The sequence below is a fragment of the Myzus persicae genome, unplaced genomic scaffold (assembly GCF_001856785.1).
Source record: "Myzus persicae strain clone G006 unplaced genomic scaffold, MPER_G0061.0, whole genome shotgun sequence".
Classification (NCBI taxonomy): domain Eukaryota; kingdom Metazoa; phylum Arthropoda; class Insecta; order Hemiptera; family Aphididae; genus Myzus; species Myzus persicae.
Window position 1 is genome coordinate 752,710 of NW_019103603.1, and position 23,461 is coordinate 776,170.

A 23,461-nucleotide genomic window follows, 5' to 3' on the forward strand; every position below is an offset into this window, starting at 1 on the left:
GTGTGTGTGTGTGTGTGTGTGTGTGTGTGTGTGTGTGTGTGTGTGTGTGTGTGTGTGTGTGTGTGTGTGTGTGTGTGTGTGTGTGTGTGTGTGTCGCTGTACACTATAGTGCCATATACATAATAATATTATACGGACGAGCCTTCGTCGTAAACGCCTTTTCCTACGGAACGGAACACATATTTACGTAATAATAATATAGACTACATTTTATTATTATATACGTAGGTAGTTGCAATAGCAATTTTTCATATGTTTTTTTTTTTTTTTTGTATAAAATATACGTTTCAATCGTCGTCTTCGTCCCGTCATCGCGTGACGGAATCGTCGTTAGTTCGCCCGTCACGTCTTGTAACACACTCTTCGAGGGAAAATCGCTTACCCAGTTTTCTTATTTTAGGTTTTGCGTATCGATGTCGCGCCGACTGATTAACAGCGACGATTATCGACGGGCAAATGCGTTTGGTCGGGGGCTGCTGGCTTAGACAGGCATTTCTAGTAGTCCGATCAAAGATTTAGTATAATAGTGCTTGGATATTTGTATGATTTATGGTCGTTTTATTATTTTTCATTTTAGTATTATACGACTCGTTGGTAAAATAATTATGTATATAATGTATATTTAACTCCCATATAATAAAAAAAAAAAAACATATTATTATATTATATAAAGCGTATTTCACGGTAGTTAAAAATTTGATTGACATTCGCTTTCGTGTTTCGCACTTGGACTAAATTATACATGTGTAATATAATTATCTTACATTAATCAACTGGTCTAATTTTAGGCACTTTATACGTTACATGTATTTTTTATATTTATATGTCATACAATGCACTGCAGTGCTACCACGCTTAAAAGTATATGTACATAAATATAATAAACGACGTCCAACGTACGTATTCGATTAATGGTTTTTTATATAATACATCAAGGTTGTGAGTTTTCGTCTGAATAATCGTATTGGGTAAAAAAATATCGTTTTTTAAAAGTTAGGTATTATTTATCACGTATCTACCTATAGTACTCACGACTGACATAATAATAATAACAATATGTGCATTTAGAAAAATGATTTTGTTTATAGACGACTGCGGTAATTCTGTATCTTATTATGTTCATTACATATTTGTCTTTTTTATCGTCCGTCTTTAGACGTACAGTTATTATTATTTTTTATTTTATGGTGGTCTACTGGATATTTCGCGACTCGTGTACACTAGCTATATAATAATAATAATAATATAAAGTACATATTAAACCGTATTAGTTATTTATATATATATATATGCACACTGTTTGGTGTGGTGGTGGTAGTGGTGGTCATAGAGGGCGGAATCACGAGCAAACGAATAATATAAATTATAATGAAACGAGTCTAATTTTTTATTACAATATTCCTACCGGTACGCGCACCGTGTAGGTAACCTATACATAATAATAAATGTAGCCCGTAATTATAAGTCGTAAAAAGAACCACGCGGCTGGCTGGAAACGGCCCGAGGGGACTCCACTTCGCCATTTCAGATCCTCCACACGATTTATGTATTTTTTTTTTTTCGTATTAACTTATAGGTACTGGTATTATACTTCAAACATTATATACGTAATAAAATGCATCATTATATTATATATTACGTGTATGTGCGCCGTGCCAGTAGGACGTATTCTTTACTTCGTTACATTATTATTGGGCTGCATATTCGACGCCATATTGTATAGACTTAACATTATACTCGTATTAAATTAAATGTATATAATACGCGTGCGCACCTATATGTATAAATAATATGACGGGTTTGAAGTTACGTTTCTTAATCAGATTGTTATTATTTTTTCTTAGAACGAATGGGAACAACTACGACTGAAACTCGTTTATTGTATTTGAGTACGTTTTTTTAGATAAAGATTTTATATTTACAAGGAAATGCTTTGTAATATATTCATTTATTCGTTTCGACAACTATCGATAGGTTGGATTTATACGATTACATGATTCAAGTGGCGCCATCGCTATTACTTTTCCTGATCTTTTTTCAACACACTGCGTTTAATATATGATACCCAAAGTTTGTATTATTGGGTAATCTCAATCCGATCATACCAAAAGAATAATACAACCCTGGTTTGAAAAATTTAAATCAGCTCTATCCAATAACAAGTTTCAATTGACTGTGCCCTTTTTAATAATGTTATACCGTTCTCTAGCTACCTAAATTACGATGCACCTGTCTATACAAATTAGGAAGTCGCATCTAAATAGTAATACTAAAATGAGTATATATAATCCGTGGTATATTTAAGCACATAATATATTATGATTTACTTTTACGTATAGGTAATGGCAGTGTTGGAATACAAAAAAGTTTAGTTTGAAAAAATGTCATTATATAAACAAAAATTAAATGTTATCTATAAGCGGTTTTAAAAATATTATTAAAGTTATTAGTTATGGTTTTGTTTATCTTACTTATAAAATATAGTTATAATTATATTACTGTTTACTATATATTGTATACATTTCGTATAGGAACTCCAATTAGTCGTCTACCCATCATGGCCAAACGTGTGTTGGATTTGTACACCCTGTATAAGTTGGTCGTGCAGAGAGGAGGCATCGTAGCGGTCATCACCAAAAAGTTGTGGCAAGAAATCATCCGAGGCTTGGGACTACCTCCTTCAATAACGAGTGCCGCGTTCACATTACGCACACAGTAAGTACATAATACTATATAATATAATTTAAGCATTTAACATTTACAGCGTCTAATCGTGAACAAAATAAATAATATTTAATACATCCAAAGCAGTTAATATATATATATGTACACCTAAGTAGGTGAAATATAAATGCTATACAAATATATAAAATAATAATACATTAAGCTAGAGCGACTTTCTAAACATTTTGAAGTTAAGTAGTACAATTATATTTTTAAAGACCTTAAAATTATTATAAATGTTACTGAATATCATAAGTATTATGTTTATACCTAATACTATTATAGATTATAAGGTACAAGCGTATTTATTATATAATATTACATATACGTATGTATTACATTTTATGTTTATTATTATTTATAATTGAATATTCTAGACTTTTTATCTGAAGATACTGTATAAATGTATGAATATTTAATGAAATAATATTTATAAGTGAAATAAATATCAAAGGTAGTGAAATTTAACTTTTAAGTATATAATTATAGTTGTCTATAAAAATTGTCTGAACTTCCTAGTCTCTTATGACACACATCATTATACATAAGTACCTGCTACATAAACCTAACAGACATATTCATTTTTGATTTTAAACTTATGAACACAAATGAAATGTTCGGGAAAATCACTTTTTAAATTCCGTTACAACATTCTCCGACATAACCGACGATGGTCATTTCCATATAGTAGTTCTATAAATATCGTTGGTATAGAAATAATATTAAAAATATAAAATGTACAGATACGTCAAATACTTGTACGCGTACGAGTCGCGGATGAACCAGTTCAGTACCTTGGACGAACTGAATATGGCGATAGCGGGAAACCGGCGAGAGGGCCGACGGAACAAGTCGCTCATGTATTCGGACATGCCACCGCCACCACCCGGCCACCCTCACCACCATCACCACAGCCATCACCAACAAGTTCACGGTGGTCACCCGCACTCGATGATGGGCGGGGGTGCTTCACAGCAGCCGTCGTCGCAACAACAGCAACAACAGCAACAACAACAACATCAGCAACAGCAACAGCCACCGTCGTCCCATCACCATCACCACTACGCCAACGTGCTGGCCGCTGAGGATCGGTTTCGGCACCTGGCCGCCGCCATTATCGACAACCACCATCACGCGGCCGCAGCTGCAGCAGCCGCCGCGGCCGGTGTAGGTGTCGACCACCCAAGGCTGCGGATGCAATCGTGCAGTCCACCGCAGCATCAGCAACAGCAATTGCAATTGCAGCCGGAATGCAAGACGTCCGCGGTCGCGTTGCACCAGACTCCCCGATCACCAGCCACCGCTGGACTTCCACCGCCGCCACCCATGCCACCATCGTCACTATTCAACGGCCACCAGCCACCGTCGTACCAACACCTCCATCAACAGCAGCAACAGCAACATCAGTCCAACGCTGTCCAGTCCACCAACGATCAGACAAACAAACAAAGAGGTTAGTAGTGCCTATACGTATTATTTATTATTTAATATTAAACCATTACCTGATAAAGTTTAATTCTATTACGTCATCAAGTTCTCAAACCCAAATACAGGACCTTTATAAAACCACGCTGTTTATGAATAAAATAATTGTTCATACTAATAATATCAGTTCGTCAAGTTTATATTTTTCCCTCTAATATTAATAAGCTAATTTATATTTATACAAATAGTTTGATACCATTTATTTTTAATTCTATTTTCAACTGAGGAAATTAATTTTTACTTATTTATTCAATGAATACAAGAATTAATGTAAAATACACAACCTTACAATTAATGAAAAATTTCAAATTAAAAAGAAAAACTTAAAATATAATGATATTTAAATATTTAATGATAGTGATTAAATGCAATAGAGTAAGTGGATTTAATACTATAGATTTCTCACGGCTCTTTATCTTTAGATAATTTTGTGTAGTACATAATATTCTCAAACATCAAAATTCTTTTGTCGGTAACAAATAATTATTACTACTTGCCGCATGTTTTGTCAATAGGTACACAGTTGGTGATGACTAAGAAAAGAAAAAAATATGTTTTTTTTGTTTAGACACTTAGATTTCACTATATAGGTGTCTTTTAGGTATCTATATAATTATTGTTATCTCTTTGAGTTATACATATTATAAAATGCTTAGTTGTTATTGAGTGGTTTCTGTGTACAATTTTTTATTTTTATTTTTTTATAAACGCACCGTATTAATTAACGACTGTTTAATGTTATAATCGAATTTCGACGTGAATGCCATAAATTAATTTATATCACACAGATTTGTGTTGTGACATGACGATTTGAATAATATACGCTGCCAAGACGTAATTGGCAATCGGTGTATATTCCATACATAGTTCAAAAATTTGAATGATTATTTTACTACTTATAAGTATATAATATATATTATAGACATTGTTTGACCTTTAGTTGATAATTGAATATATATTATTTTACTGCCATGAACATAGTTATATGATATCGTACACTATATTTTCGTTACGTTCCATTGTATATACACACATGATATTAAGACATACCTACCTATTACATTATGTTGTTTTATTCAATTCATCGTTTAATAACTCAAATATTGTCGGTATTAAAATATTCGTTGTTCAATATATTATTATTCAAACGGGTATGATATGATGACCGATATAATAAAGGTCTGCAAAGGTTAACGATATTTTAAGTCTGACCTAATTAATTTCATTTACAACCGAGCTCGGTTAGGTTAGGTTAGGTTAGATTTTTGTTTCCAAATATAGAGCCCTTGTGTCAATTTTTTTTCAAGAAAAAAATATGTAGGTACCTCTCCGTACTATATTTTAAATACGAGTGTATTTTATACAATACATCGTAAATACGACCAATGACCTAATATAATAATAATTTAGAGGGGGAAATCCGAGCTGAACTTGGTTGTTTAGATCTTCCGTCAGCGTTTCGAACCTGCATCACGCAATAAGTAGAGACTATAAAATCCACGGTCACCATTAAATGGATGGTCCACCTTAGCCTGTAGATAATATGATAAAAATATTCATTAACCTAACCTGAAAGAACACTGGCCATAACACTGGTATCATAATATTCGCAAATTTAAAATTTTTTTGGGGACTTTTGCAGATGTCTGTAGTCTCGAGTAATGTTGATAATAAAAAAATAGTTGCTTGCAAATCATCAAGATGTAAATAAAAATATATTTATTGGGATAAAATATATTTTTGTTTTGGTCTTGCTAATATGACTTTTGCATACTTGTAGAGAAGATAATAATTCCCTGCAATTATTATAAATTTTCGTTGGTTGGATTCTTAAAATTTATTTCTCCATAATATTATAACTTGATACCTCTTATTAAAAATACTATTATAACACTAAAACGACATTTAAAGTATAAGTTCCAATATTTTATTAATTATAATTGACTTTTTTTTCTAAATTGAGTATAAAAATTAATATAAGATAAATCTGTAAGGTTAGGTTGATTTGAGAGACTTTACAGAGATTTGAGGGTATATATATTCTATATACAAGCAGCATAATGAACACGTTTGTAATATTTTTTCAACTTAAACCAGTGTGGCGTTTGTAATTTATTTTTATTTTTTTGTATAGACAAAAAAATATGTTATTTTTTTATAAATTACACACACGGTCTAGCGACAGATGGACGTGTGTTGAGGTATACGAATTGTAAAAATAAAAAAACGAAATAAACCTATGTGCCTTTTTCGTAGAAACGATTTCTTGAAAATGCTCTGTCACAGCTCGCCGTGGCTGCGGGAAATCATATATTTTTATATTTAGCTGGCCGTTGCCGTCGCCACAGTCGCTATTTGACAGCCGACAGGTCTTCCGAAGAAATGTGCAGCTCTTTTGCGGGGAGATGACATGACTTACTAAAGTTATACCTTTAATAATACTAACTAATATCAATCTAAAAATGGTTTATGTCGTAACTTTTCATTCTCAACATTTTCGATGATCATAATATTATACAATATAATAGGTATAGTTATATTCTAGAACTCACGTGATTATAACTGATAAGCTTTTTACGTTTGTGCTTAAATTAAAATTCTATGATTAATTAATATTGATATTAATATGAGAAATAGTTAATTGTTTTGTTTAATTATTAAAAAAATTTATTTTTATTAATTAACAGCATTTATTTTGAAATTAAAGACAAATGTTCAATAAAAATACCAATCACTAATCATTTACATAATGTAATCTATATATTTTGGTATCGGGTCTTCATGCTTAATAATAGCAAAAACAATTTTAATTATCTATCTAACTTTTGTACACATTTTTTTAAGATCATTTTATTTATGTTGATAATCATAACATTTTTGTTTTTTTTAAATGTATAAATTAGGTGTAATAATTTTTTTGTAATATTTAAGTAATGAAGTATTTAGGTCATTTGATAAGAATAAAAAATATAATAAATTTCTATAAGTCTATAACACAAAATACAAATACTGTACTTATGAAAAAAAACGTACCATTAAATTAAGTTTTTAAAATAATATAAAAATAAGTTGTTTTTTTACAACAATTCATTACCATGTGTACCAACATTTTCTTACAATGATTTAGTTATGTTCTAATAACTGTTGATCTTATCATTTCTATAAGATTATACAATGCTTTTGGCATAGTCGCTAATACTTTCGAATTATTAAATTTTAAGATACATAATTTGTAATCCATTTATAATACAAATAATATTATAAATATGTACACAAAAAATGAGCAGAAATGGCACATTGTCAGTGTTATATGACTGCTTCTTTAACAACCGCGATATTTTAACTTTGTTAATATGTTCAATGTCCCATCGGTCATCGTACGACCACTCAATTAAAATCAACAAATTGTGAAAATTAACTTATTATTATTGATAGGCATGTTATGAGACAAAATATATTAAATTTCACGAATTCGGTGTTATGCAATGTGGGTATATAGGAAGTCGGCTGTCTGTGATTTCATAATAATATATCATATAGTATAAGCAGGCCGTTTTTGAAACATTACCAAGAACGTAGTGGGTACCTAAATTATTACAATATATATGTGTGAGCGTATATACGAGTCGGCGACGAAATGCAGCAACTATAAACGTTGGAGTAGACAAAGAAAAAAATAAAATGTATATATAATATTATGTGGAAACGAAAAAAGAATATCGCGCGATGCGTTCTAGTTTCTGCTCATTCATCAGACGTCTTCATTAGTTACGGTTGCGGCGTCGATCAAAAACGCGTTAAAGGTAAACTCGTTGGAATCGTATCAAGAAGGCTCCGAGCTGAGCTGAGCTGGTCGGTTAATTATTACACGTGGTGTATATGCGGACGGAACACATTTCCCGTTGTCACCCGTTAATAACGCGCCCGCCGGTCTTAAGTCTTATTCGAGTATATATTATTATTATTATTATTACTATTATTATTGTTGTCTGCACGACGACTGTGTATTTATATCCATTCACGTCGTGTCCCCGGTGAATCGTGAACGCCGTCGTTTTCGGGACGTGTGATGAGGTCAACAGTCATCGTTTCACTTTTTTTTTTTCTACGAGATGCAAATAATCAAACCTATATATATACATCGCCATCAGATTCACAAGTTTTCCCAAGTTAGATTTTTGGGAAACGAGTCACACTCCCTGCGCGATAGTGTTATCAAGGCTGCGCATTTCTTTTACATCGTCAAACCAAGTTACCTAATAAAAAATGTATTCGAAAAACCTCATTCAAGTTATCACGACTATCATGCAAGAAAAATATGCATTGCTTTTTAAATTATATGAAAAAAAAAATGTAAATATTCTACTCAAATAGCACAAAATAGTATATCATGCCAGTGTTGTGTGCCAACCAGTCGTTAGTGTGAGCACTCGATGTTTGTTTCAAATTTCAATATACAAATATGCTTATTTATTAAACTTCCAACAATAATTATAAAATATAAGGTCTTATATTGTTCCCAAAGGTTAGTTAGTGTTGAGTGGTGTTACTACCGACCTTTAAATATCACAACTATTAGACTTTTAACGGTGGTAGAGATATGATCTGTCTCTGAATTGTCTTAGCTGCCTATACCTGACCGCCTCTTTTAATGGACTCATTTATGTATCATACTGTCAAACGAGTGGTGGCTATTTACACTAAGTTAGGTGGGAATTAAATTTATTTTTCGAGTAGCCTGCCTTTTGGTAACCCTTAAATCCATATTTATTTAGAGTACGTATGGCATGGCACTTGCCTAGATATCCATATTAAACATTTAACGATAAATGATAAGCTTCGGGTTCTATGTACGTTAATGTTCAAAATATAAATAAATAAATGCCTTGAAATCGATAAAATATATAATTCTATTTTAGTAACACTTAGATTTAGATCATTCGTGCCCATTTTGAGAATCAAAATCGGATTTTACGATAAAGTTAATTAATTTACTATTTTTTTAAAATAGGTCTAAGTTTTATATGTTTTCTGAATAAAAACACAATTAAAAAATCATTAAGAACAGAAACTATATGGGCGATTCTTCCAAGTTTAATTCTGCACTATGCCAATAGTACATACTTACCCATGCATATAATATCTAACCACACATATATAGGTGAGAGGAAGTGAAATATAATCTAAATTACGCGTTCTCAGTGCGATGATAATGTTCAATATTATGATATTATGGGCCATTAGTCACGTCCGTTTGTTATTCACATTTTTGACGACTTCTATAGACTATATGACGTATAATATCGTTGTGTGACAAAATGCCGCTGAGTGCATTAATTGCCACAGCACAAGTCCGATTAGTTGTGCCGATAAAATAGCGTGGGTTATTAATAATAGTGTACTAATTTACATATCGAATATTATACCTATAGACTGTAGTAACGGGTATGTGCATACTGCGTGGTAGCTATATAGTTGTTTAATCGGTCGAGCCCGATAAACATTTTACGGCTGTGGATTTAGCGTTTTACAATATCATATTATTATTATATTATATTGATGCACCGCCGCGGTTAATCGAAATACTGTGCATTGTAATATTTTTTTTTTTTATGTATTTTACGCAAACAATTCGGTATTTTGATTGTGGTAATAATAAAATAGTAGTGTAATATAAAGTGCTCATTACTTACTAAAGGACCTACCTAATAATATTATTAATAATAATAACGACACTAATAACAGTATAACTATATAGTATTAGGTATTATAAATATTTGTCGTTAGTTGTCCGCGTATTACGGTTGTGTGATTGACGTCAATTCGTGTTTAATCGATGTGTACCCAAGTTTCACACGTACAAGTTATTATTAATTACACGTACCTATGTATTATTATGTAATTACGATTTGACGATTAAAAAAATATGTTTTTGCTAATCAAATATGATAATATTGAAAAATAAAGCTACAATATCCAACTATCGGCACCTATAATACGTGTGTGCATACATCATTTTACGTTAATAATGTCCGGTTTTTTAGTAGAAAAAAGTCGTGAAATGAAAAACACTGATTATTATTAAAAATGTGAAATTCCAATACTGCAGAATACTATTCTCGGATCGATTAAACTCGTATTTATCATAATTATTTTATAATATTAATATAGTTATTCATTATAATCTATACCATAGATTGTGCTTCAGATTCTATTTGGAGTGCAACGTGCATAATATAATATAGATTCTGTATAATTATTGTATTATGTATTTCTATTATTATTACGCTTCTCCGGTGATGAGACGCGTTAGCATCCACTGATCGAAGGACATCGATAGAGATGTCCTCCGATAACACAACTGCCGCAGTGTCACTATTCATCCGACGACAGCGTGTGACACACTATTATAATATATCTACGACATAATAATACGTAGGTATATATATATATATATATCAGTTTAATAGTAATAATAGCTTTTATAACATTCAAATGACGATGAATTCGATAATTGTACATAGGTACTTGCAGATCTACAAAGGGGTGAATTCAAAGGGGGTTCAACCAACCTGTCACAGCCAAAATATGAGGACCCCCCCAGAAAAAAACATAAAGTATCATTCATTTAGAGCGGTACAAAGATCATTATATTTTATAAATATTATGACATTCGACATTTTTTCCAGCTTTTGCCTAAGCATCATGAAATCCAACTTATGATCGAATGGTCATTTGGGTATACAAGTATAGCTTGTGCGGTGATACAATAATTTTCTTAGTAACCCTGTACAGCTACACGAATGCCAATCGACTTTGTCCTTATAACAGCACTTTTTTACGAGAGTTAGAATTATTTGCAGCGTCGACGACGTATCGCAATAATCACAATAATGAAATGTGCTCATGTGCATAAAATAGTAATAGTTTAATAGACTGTTATAATAGTTATACCGCCATCAATCATATTTCAACAGTTAATACCAAAGGTATATATATTATATGTTATAGGATATCGTATGGAGCAGTAAAACACATGTGTATCAAGATTAATATCGTTTTCGGCAACACATTATAATATTATACTATACATAACACACCGACACATGTGTTATTTTTTGATATGTCTTAGGCGCTCTATTCCGAAATATTATTTGAAATATCAAATATAGGTTTACACGAAAAATGTGTTTTATACGGGATGAATGCGAAGTCCCCAGACTGCCTAATCGTTTCATCGTCGACCGTCTCGTCGAAGACAGCCTTATTATTTATTTTATTTACTACACGGGTCGATGGATTCCAAGTCAACTTGCATGATGAAACGACGTGGATCGTTTTAAAAAATTAAATATTATATCCTACAGTAGTTTGTGCTCGAAAATCACCATTGAATAGTCTATTGCGATGGCAGTGTGTAACTATAAATATTAAATACGCATGGACGATGCAATTATATCTCGATGGCTTTTAGTGCGCGATCATTAGACGTTACCTACTCCCCAAGTCAGGTATTATAACAGTATAATAATATTATTGTGAATATTTGTTTAGAAAATTAACAACCGAGCCCCTATTAATAATCAAAATTTGTTCGCACTGTTTTCATCGTAAATTATTTGTTTTAAAATTATTTTCTAATTTCTTGTATTTTTTTGTGTTTTCCAGAGCTCCTCAGCATGCTAATGTGGATGGACATTGTCAGAGCAAATCAAACGGCAATGCCGAGACTACCCATTTCGAGTGAGTGACTAAATATTAAAAACATTTTTTTTTCGACGTCATGACCACTAGCTGTAGGTACATAGCCTGCCATCTGTTGACGAAGTGGTGCATCTCACAACTTGGTTGGCGCGTTTGAGAATAGGCAGAGAGAGTGTATTGTAACACAAATATTAGTCGCCGTAGCGTAAGGAGTTTTAAATAGGCAACCGATAAATTTTCTCTGTGGAATTAATATGAAACATTTACAAAACAATTTATTTATATCACTTGGTGGCTGGCCTCTCCACTATCGGCTATATCCGATGAAAGAATCACGAGCGAAAATTAATATATCTGGGTTTAAAATCGTTCAATAAATATGAGTTATAGAACAACCATTATTTACAGTGTTTACATATTATTATAATATGGTGTTTAAATTGATTTAGACCATCAAACAATTAAAACGTTTCTATACATCCTGTAAAAAGTTCTATGCCTTCATATTTTATGCTAAGAATTCTGTAATTACATTTTTACTATATGAACATAATAATATAACATACAGAAAGTGGGTCCTCCTTGGTCACACTCATATAATTGCAATTTTACACTCGAATAAGAGCATTTAACGTCCGAATAAAAGATGTATAATTATATTTTTATAATGATCGTTTGTTCATCGTCACATGCAGTTTTTTTTTGTCGATCTCAAATTCTAAAAGCTGACCATGAATGACACGTCATTATATAGTTAACATTGCCTGCGGTCCACATTGGTCGTTTCGAAACACAAATAGTGATCATTAATGAAATAATGACTGTACGTGAATAATCTTAATTCATTTAAACCATCATTGGTTTTCAGACGTTTTCAACGTTATACCTGCGTCATAGGTATGAGCAGTCTGTTTAATTTATTGCAATCACTTTAAGTGGTTCCCCACTAAAAATCCAAAAGTATCGATCGCGAGTACTAGATTGCATGAAAATAAAATAATTTGTTCATGTTTTTAAAACAAGTGCCAAAAACGATTAACATACACACATTTAATGTTAAAAATCAAAATGTAATGGTGCTAATTACGCAAACACTTAACGACGACATCACTGTAAAATACTGTTTAGTGGGACGAATTAAACGTTTTATTTCGATTGTCATAGGGTCTTGACGGCTCATTTTTATTTATTGTTTACAACGAATCGCGACCACTGATGGATAAAAATCTTATTTAGACTATAATGTAGCCATGCCTTGGGAATATCTAAGTGCTATACGAAGTACGAAACGATAGTGTCTTCTATTTGAGACGGGTCGAACTCAAAATGTGTCGAACCAAACTTATTTGATTTAGTACACGTCGAACCCGAGTTTAAGAACACATAATATGTACAGACTTATATCTACCTACTAGAATATGCCTTGTAAAATGTATTTTCCACACAGAACTGTCATTGCAGGTATTTATTCACTATAATGTATTATGGTAAATTTATTTCGGTTTGAATTTTGAAACTTCACGTATCCCTGAATACCCTAATACAATGTATAATATATACATATTACAGAGAACTATTCCGTCTTTCACGTGAAAACTTCACACACCTCGCACACAACTGTCTATAGTAACAATTATTAGTACCTATAGGTTATAATCAATACACAACAAGATGCGGTAGGACATAGTAAATACTGTTTATGTTTGTTGAGAAAAACGTGTGATCTGTCAATGCACTTAGAACATCATAATTTTATATATTATACAGAGTATTATATCATATGATGGGTAGGTAAACTGTACGGATTGTGGATCGGTGAATATCGTATTCAATTCAGTGGACCGTAACTACATAATATCATTCTTTGCTTAATAACCAACGTGCTATAGTACCTATTTCACCCATATTATACTGTTTGTCTGTACCAGAAAAAAACCGAAAACACAATTTAAATTAGGTTTAAATATTTCTTTAGGTATTCAACTTTGCATTTTATGTTGTTACTTCTAAGATATTTCTTGATTTTATTAGTACTTACAATAAATTAAAGCTACAGAAACCGTTCGAAATCATGAGATTATATTCATTTATATTTCAGTGGCCATGATATTTATGCCATGATCGTATGCTATATCGCAATAATACATAACGTTGTGGACTAACAAGACGTGCGATTGTGGTTTTCACAGGTTTGCCGTCCAGTCCGTCAGCAGCTGCAGCGGCGGCGGCGGCTGCTTATACGGCGGCAGCGGCGCTTAACCTCGCGCCCACGTACAAGGGACAACCGATGTCGGTGGCTGTCGTACCAGAACAGAGCGAAGCTTTGAACTTGGGCAAAAAGAGGACGACGAACAACAACAACAGCGAGGACGAGGACGTAGACGGTGACGGTCCGGACGAGTATCGTGGCAGACGCGAGTCGGTGTCATCGGCGGCGAAGCGCATCAAAACGGAACGGTCTTCGCCGCCCATCAGTGGCTGTTCCAGCGATGAGGAAAAGGCCGCTGGAAAGGTGACGACCAACGGAAGTCCGTCGCCGACCCAACCTTCAGCCGTCGACGACGCCGAATACCGATCCGACACGAGGCGTAGCTCGTCACCGATCGACGAGGACGTGGTCGAGATGGACATCAACACGTCGGCTTCGGCTGGTAAGTACCTACTTCGATGTTTATACACATAGTATTATTGAAAACTAATTTTACTGTAATAATACCTATGTCGTATAAACGGCTGTGGGGCCCAAAAACAACCGACCTATACCGAAGGATAACTACTAGAAATGTGAATAATCTGGTACTTAACAGCACAACAAGTATTAATTTCTGAGTTATAACAGTAACAATAAAATATAAGAAATGGTCACAATGGTCAATCCTAAACAATAAAACGTTCTTTTGTTTGACAAGTTGATTACACAAATTGAAGACAACTATGGTACTCGTATATTTGAGATTTGAGATTTAAATAAAGTATTTTAAACATAAAAATGTCTCGGTATTGTTAGAGATAAATAAAGATGAGGATAGTTTGACATCAAAGGTGATACGTTATTATGCAATCAGAAATCAGAATAATTATCTTCTTATGAACTTTGAATTCGGAGAACTTTTTGTTCTGCAGGATGTTGAGTTGTGTTATTGAATTTAAAAAATCATTTATAATGCAATGTAATATATTAAACTGCATACCTAACTATACAAGTGGCTATTATGATTTGACCATAATCGATTCGTCATTTCAACATTTTCCAAAGAGGCAAACATTGTTGGAACCAACTTCCTGAATTTAAACCGTCCTTGGAAATAATATGTTAACACACACTGCAGGGTGTGCCACGTCCTTTGCCAGTTCACGCGTCATGAGAAAACTGTGACCCACTCTGGTGTGTAGGTATATTAATATACTTGTTTACTGGCTATGTGTACATTTCTCGTGTAATTTAGTCTCGCCCGGGCAATTTGATCCGTATTGATTCAAACAATAACGACGATATCACGTATATAAATATTATATTATATAGCCTATATATTAATATACCACATATTGGAACGACTACCATGATATTTCGATGTACACAGTGTCTCTAACTTTCGGCGTTTGAACTAAATTGATTGTTTTGCGCAGTTTGACGCACGTGTAGTGTGCACGTTCGGTATCCTCGTCCCCCGAGGTAGGAGAACGTACAGGTAGCTTTTCGTTGACTGTTGGCAAACATAATATAATAGGTATAATCGGTATTCATCAGCAAATTAGCTGCCATGTACCTCCAAACTAACATTTACAAAATATAATTGTAAACGGGCTTCTAATGTTATTTTTTTCATACGTTTTTATCGATTTCATACTCTAACACTATTACTGTGTACATTTGCAAGGCTATTTAGATTATTTTATTTTCCTTGAAATATTTATACCTTACCCGAAAGAAAAATTCTTATATTTATAACTGTTTCAGTGTTATCTCTCTGTTCTATAATTGAATCTTAACTCTGAGTTCTAATAATAAAAATTAGTTTTATTTAAATTTTTTAAAAATATACGTTATATAGGCAGAGAAAAACATTTTTATATATGAAATAGTTTGTGTTTTAGTTCTAAAATGGATGTACAAGACAAAAGTTTTCATTTAATTTAATCTAATATTAATGTAACTAAATTTACTATACATATTCTCTTCTCAAACTTTTAACACCTTGTATTTAGTTTTACTTCTGTTATATATAATTTGTATAGTCTATTACTAAAACGGCAGTCTGTCCTCAATAATTGTTTTTTTCTGGCTTTTTTTAAAATAAATAAACATCAAATGTTTGTTTAATGTACGCATTGACGCATGTATTCAAACGTAAAAATAATTGTTTGGAAAATCTGTGATTGAAATTCATATGATGCTCTGAAACTAATTATATTATTACATGCGTCATCACTCTGCTACCGATACGGTCCACATTAACCATTTGCAATGCATTTTTAGAACGGTTTGAAATTGTGATAAACAATCGTTAAGTAGAACACTTTAATCATCAGAATAAACATGTTTTTTTTTAATTGCACATTTTTAGTGCATTAATTGATTTTTTTAAAAACTTTTCACGCCATTATTTATACTTAGTCATTAAATCCGCGCCAGGCTCATAGACGTGCATCTGCCTCCAAAGAGAAATAACGCCCATCCTCATTTTGACATCTATTGTTTGCAATACTTTTCATGCAACATTTAATGCGAAACATATACAAGCAGAGATTGATAGAGAGACAAAGAGGCAAAGAGACAATGCGAGAGAGAGAGAGAAAGAGTATTTGTGGAAATGCGAAGCATTCTTTCGCTTGTATACTTAGTTTTCACAGAAAATATAAAAAAAAACAAAATTTACATCTCCATGTGTATATATATATATATATGTATGTAATTTGCATCTTGTTACTGGTACTTAGAAAAGTTGACGCGAATACGAGCTCGGGTAGAGTTGTAAAATATGTTTATTTTGCGCGGTCAAAAGAAAAGAAGTCAAACTCCGTGGTTCCTTTTTCGGAAAGCACTGTCACGAGTTTTTTTCCATAATAATATATACTGCTGCATAACAACTCCATTGTATACTATAATATTGTTGCGTGTGCTTGCTAAAAAATATGTTGTTCTTGCGGGATAGAAAAATGTTTTATACACAGTAAATAGTTTTACCCTACATAATGTTGGTGGCGGTTGATCTACATTACCGTAATACATTTGTCGCTAGAATTTCGTGAAATAATATATTATAATATACAGGTACATTGTATAAAGATATAAGTCGGAATATATATTGTTAATATACCATTTTATACGTTTATTGTATCACGTAATAGTATTTATAATGCATTACTCGTGCACGTGCGGAGTGCGGACTATAATATATGTAGGTATTATATAACGTACAGCCCACGCTATAGGAGATGGACACTAATTTTGTCAAAAAATATTAATTTAGTAATTATTACAAAAACATTGTTGAAACAATTGTATTTTTTCCGTTAGTTGTCGTTCTTATTTTTTAAGTGTTTTACTTATTTAAATGACATCAAACAATCTCAGTGAATTTCAAAGTATAGGTACAAGTTGGATTTTAAAAGAGCCGTTAATTAGTTATAATATTATTTTAAGTTAAGAAGAGCTGTGTACACTATTCTACACTGTCTAATCAAAGTTTTAAATTTTTATAAAGCTATAAATTCTTGTTAAAAGTTTGAATTTTTTTTTTGTAATCTCTTTGCTATAATTATTTTAAAATAAAATGCAAATTAAAATTAAAAAAAAATAAATATATATTCTACTTTATATTAGTAAAACGAAAATGTGATTCTAAAATAGTTGTAAAAAATACACACATTATTGTAGAATCTATATATTTATTGCTCCACTCAGAATCTAAAATAACAAAAAACAATAACGATAAGAAATTGTGAAAAGTATCTCAAGGTTTTTTACTTTTTGAGAAAATTAGTGTTTACCTTAAAAATAATCACGTTGTCGACTACTTTCAACTATATCTTAGACTTTTCTAGACTTGCAGTTGTTGTTTATCTTAACTCAATTTGTTTTTATCATTACACAGGTCCGTCAAGTAACAATGGCTTGTCGATTTCCGTGACGCGCAGAACAAAAAACGGCGTATACATGGGCCAACTCACCAAAAATAATGCATTGGTCAATGGAGGCAAGTATTATATCTTAACAATAATATGATAGATGTAACCAGACACGTGGTTCAGTTGTTGGTCAATGTTATGGCCCGGTAACTTGCTGGCGTAAAAATATTATAAATCATTATAATTGTGCTAATTTTCACTGGCTTGGATTTTTTTCGTCAGTAAGATACACTGCAATATATACGTGAATGCGTGATGCAATAATGAATAGGTTGGAGATAAGTAGCTCATGAAATTATTCGTAGTTTTCACTATAAATAAATATAATATATATTTATTTTCATTTTTAAAGATCATACTGAGCGTGTATAAATGTACAAAAACCGATTATTACGACTGTTCATCACCTTAGTTTTGATACATATTCAGGGTAGTTAAGCGCATTCGGATACGTTGTACCGAAGACGCCTCGCCTATAAACACTTTTAGACAATTTGCAAAATTAAATCCAATCCAGATGTTCACTGAATACTGTTGTCGTTATATTACTTTCGGTTCGGTTAGGTATTTCGCTCAAAATTTTAGCTATCACATATTATATTAAAATGATCATAGCTATATATATTTTTTTTTCACCTCGGGTCTGTGCTATAAATACCTATAATTAATTATTATTGATCAGCTGTTCCTATATGACCGTAATACGTTATTGTGATCGAGTAATCGAAATCTATTTGACATTAATTATTTTCTTGACAATTGCATAAAGTCACTTATCGATCCCCTTCATAAAATCGTATCACAAGTCTTGTCAACGACGGATATAATATTATTTAATATTGCAGTATACATGTAAATAATATAATGTAATATATATATAATATAATAGGTATGTACTGTACGGATCAGTCCATCGACCTAGATTGTAAAATGTATTTCCGAAATCCCCCTCGCCCCCGCCGTCCTCACTCACGACAACTACAACATAATATAGCTGCTATTCATAATGTACTCCATATTATAGTAGCGGTTTTTCATTATTTCGTGGCGTTTAATCCCGGAGTGACTCGAGCGAGAACGAGAGTAAATCCCCTGCACTCTAAGTACAATGCTGCAGCCTTATTTAAAATCACGTTTAACAAACTATACTACTACAGTAAGATATACACACTGTATGTATCCAGCTTATGATTATTTAAAGAATACATCGATAATTCTATGAGCGTATTCGGTCCATAGAAAATTATTTAAAAACAAATTAAATAAATAAAAACTTACATGCGAGATGTAACAAATCATTCTTACCCATGCCGACATTTCATATAAATACACCCAAATCACTGTTACGAACCAGGTGCTTCTTTTACATTTTTTTCTCTACAAACCTTATTTTACTATACCATCAACTAATACAATACATCACAGTATATACATTACTCATATGTATGTCATAAGTCATAACAGATAAGAAATTTAAACGGCCATACCTTATTATTATTGCAGTCCTTCGGTTTACTTTTATAATAACATATTTATACTTATAATAACTTACATTCATCGCTAAAATTAATTAACACAAAAACCGGAAATTAATATAGGTATTATATTATTATCTTGATTCGACTTCAGGTCTTCAATAGATATAATGCTGCATCAATGACTTTTTCAATAATAATGCTTTGTACACAATTATAATATATTTGTAATTTAATGTTCGTTGTTCAATTGTAATTTGTGCTATAGATCCAAAGAAAGTTTCATTAACTTAAACAAAGTGAACTATTTCAACACTAACTCAGCACTAATGAGTAGTCTAAGTTGTATTCGTAATTAAAATATAAATGCTACAATAAGTTAGGTACTATAATACCTAATCTAACATATCAAGTACATGTACATTTTCGTTTCTAAGGACATATTTTATAAATTCAAGAAACTGCAAGAAATAGTAAAAATATTACTTGCTATACGTATGTCATACGCGTTATGCTTTTATTTATATGGTTTATTGAAATCGACAGTCGATCCACAATATATTTTCAAATTAACATTTATCAAATTGTATGTTTTAGTTGTTGTGGCTTACTTAATCGACTAGTTTTTACTTAACAAGCATAATACGCAAGAGCCCTTACTTAATTTTTTTTTGGATTGGGGGACCTAAAACTCTTTATAAACTCTTAATGTTTTTGGTCTAATTCGCCCTACTACTTCATCTACTAGGTAAAGTACTGCTAATTGCTAGTAGCTATTGTATTTATGTATGCGTTCATACTTATTTGGTATATATATGTATTATATAGAAATGTCTGTAGTATGTGTCTTTCATTCGCAAACCAACACAAATCGAAGTGGCGTAGGGGTAAATGTACACAGTGCGCATCCGTTCAAGACCGAAACAATCAGCAAAAACTATAAAACGACTTTTGATTAAAATTCTAACAGCAAGTCAGTGGTTTCCAGGTCGCTTCCTCTTACAATATTTCGACTTATTTGTTATTTATAAAAGCATCAAACAATGCGAGATGGAATTTTTAAAAATTTGAATGTATTTTGTAATTTCTAAAATATTTAAAACCCGCCCCGTACAATGTTTTTTGGCCGCTGAGGGTTATGAGTAACTTAACTAGCTATAGGTGACTTCATATCGAAATTCACTTATTCAACCTTCTTCATAATTTTCACTCGTTATAGGTAATATTTATGTTTACAAATAATACAATATTTAATAATATTATTATGCATAATCGTGCATTTATGCCATGTGCGACGAAAAGTCACCTCTCTGCTACCTCTACGCTACACGGGATAAGGCTTTTATTTGTAGTTATATTTATATCTTATTATAAAATATTATGTTCTATGATATTAGTCCGCTTGTTTTATGCAGATGACGTTGCAAACTCTCAATGGCCATTGAAATCATTGCAACAATTAAAATAGTTTGGTTAGTAGGAAGTATATTTTAATTAGTGGTACCTACATTCGGGGCCACTGATAAGCTGCTGGTTTTAGTCAATTATACCTTAGTCCATGCTCTACCCTAAATAATATAGGTTAGGTTTCGAATAATATCAAAAGCAAAATCACTAAATGATGTCATACCAACGTCTTATACCCCTACAATATATTTACGCAAAATGGATTTTGGCACGAAGAAACACGTGCGACTATAATTTATAAGTCTAACAGCGGATATAGAGCGTAGCTCGATTATAACATAAAATGAAAACGCCCAACTACCTAATTATTATGTGATATATTATTTTATTAAAATATACAGGGCTATTGTTTCATCACCAAACTGTAATATTCTGTAAACATATTTTTTAAAACCATGACGTACTATTTTGTATTAATATATTTGTTTGGTTTCTTACTTCTTTTTCAATCATTATTATTTCAAAAACTAAAAACTTTAAAAAATGTAAATTTTTTTCAAAAGTATTATAAGTGGTTTGTCCGAGCCATTTTTATCTGGTGTTTTAGCATTATGTTATAAAGTTTGATATTTTACATATTTTTCATCTTAATTACACCGATTTCAATGGTTGTTTTTCAAACGAATTATAATTTACGTTTGAGTTTATACATCACTATCACATATTATTATGATTATTGCTATATTGCGTTTAACTGGGTAGGGTGTATACTACTGTTAGTAATATTATAAAAGTATATAAATAGTGTAATAACGATATAAAACATCGTGATTTCATTAAACCGCTATCATAATAATAACCGGGTCACTGAACCATGAATAAATCGCATCACGATCGATCACAGTATATTATACTAAGTTTTACAAAGGTTTATGTCTTGCGAGTACGATATATAAGTTTATTTTTAATCGACAAACAATGGTTATCCACCAATATTATTGCACTGTATCATTGTACTACAAAGATTATTTTATATTATTATTGATTACAGTAAATTATTATTCAATGTCTAACTCGTTCCGTTTCGTTTCACAGGATTAAACAACAACGTGAATCCATTCGTTTTGCACCTCAACGGCGATCTATACACCGGACAGTTGCAGTTGCAACAGCAGCAGGTGGCCAATAACTGAAGCACGTGATTTTTCTCTCTCAACGGCAATCTGCGAAGTGCTCCCGTGCAAAAATGATAAATTCGTCTGATTTTAAAATATTATGCCTATATAATATACGTGTAATATATGTATCGTGTTATTCTAGTACGATTTGGACGTCGAAATAAAGATACATCGTATCATGCATAATATACGGGTCATATAATGGTGTAGGTACAGTGTACACTGTACCATTTGACTCAGAGACGATAAATACATTGTTCTTCTTCGCGATTAGCTTTCGACTGATTTTAAATATTTTGTTGTTAATATGAAGACAGCACATTGTCAAAAAATATCCCGTTGACTAAATTTATGTCCATGGCCGATTTCAGATATTATAACGTTATGTCGGATAGTAACTTTGGTATCAACACACATACCTTTTTCTAACAATATTGTCATATTATTGTAAATTGTAATATAATTCGTTTCTATTTAATCTTTCGTTCGAATAATACTTTTCTCCCGACATGTTTTGTATACGTGTTTGAGTTTGAGAAAGTTTGATATTTACACATTGTATGATTCAATATATTATAAAGAAATTGAAAAAAAATGTGTAGTATGGGTGTATGATATATTATAGTAGCATATATACAGTGCATATAGTGTAGTTATTTTGAAGTTTTTTATACGACTTGTGTTTCGTCAAAAGTTTCTTTTTATAGATTGATAATAATTGTACTATACGGTCTCGTTGGATTGAATACTCTGCGTGTGCGTGTGTGTGTGTGTGTGTGTGTGTGTGTGTGTGTGTGTGTGTGTGTGTGTGTGTGTGTGGCGTACGGCCGAATTCGGTAAAAAACGTTTAAATATATTTAGAATGCTTAAACCAAAATTGGAAGGGTTCGAATGACTTGTGGACACTTATTGTACATAAAAATTCGATTGTGAAAGTTTTTNTTTTTTATACGACTTGTGTTTCGTCAAAAGTTTCTTTTTATAGATTGATAATAATTGTACTATACGGTCTCGTTGGATTGAATACTCTGCGTGTGTGTGTGTGTGTGTGTGTGTGTGTGTGTGTGTGTGTGTGTGTGTGTGTGTGTGTGTGTGTTCGTGTGTGTGTGTATAAGTATATTGCGTATAAATATATTTAGAATGCTTAAACCAAAATTGGAAGGGTTCGAATGACTTGTGGACACTTATTGTACATAAAAATTCGATTGTGAAAGTTTTTTTTCGTTAACTCAATTTTGGTCAGCTGTAATAGGTTTGTCTGTGGCAGCAATAAGACCTAAAAAAGAAAAAAACATTTTATGGAATCATAAAATACGATTTCAATGAAAAATAAATAAGAGCTCTAAGTCATTCGAATTT

General features: G+C 32.0%; 1 protein-coding gene across 1 annotated transcript in view; it reads left to right on the plus strand.

Annotated features, from left to right (window-relative positions):
- LOC111034875 (AT-rich interactive domain-containing protein 3A-like) overlaps positions 1 to 22,731 on the plus strand; it is an 83,818-nt gene extending 61,087 nt beyond the window's left edge. Inside the window, exons 5-10 of the mRNA XM_022316281.1 lie at positions 2,532 to 2,715; positions 3,468 to 4,177; positions 11,878 to 11,952; positions 14,103 to 14,564; positions 18,009 to 18,110; positions 22,020 to 22,731. Of these exons, the coding sequence (XP_022171973.1) occupies positions 2,532 to 2,715; positions 3,468 to 4,177; positions 11,878 to 11,952; positions 14,103 to 14,564; positions 18,009 to 18,110; positions 22,020 to 22,117 (1,631 nt within the window). The 3' untranslated portion in view covers positions 22,118 to 22,731. The remainder of the gene's footprint in view (positions 1 to 2,531; positions 2,716 to 3,467; positions 4,178 to 11,877; positions 11,953 to 14,102; positions 14,565 to 18,008; positions 18,111 to 22,019) is intronic.
- The last annotated feature ends 730 nt before the right edge of the window (positions 22,732 to 23,461 follow it).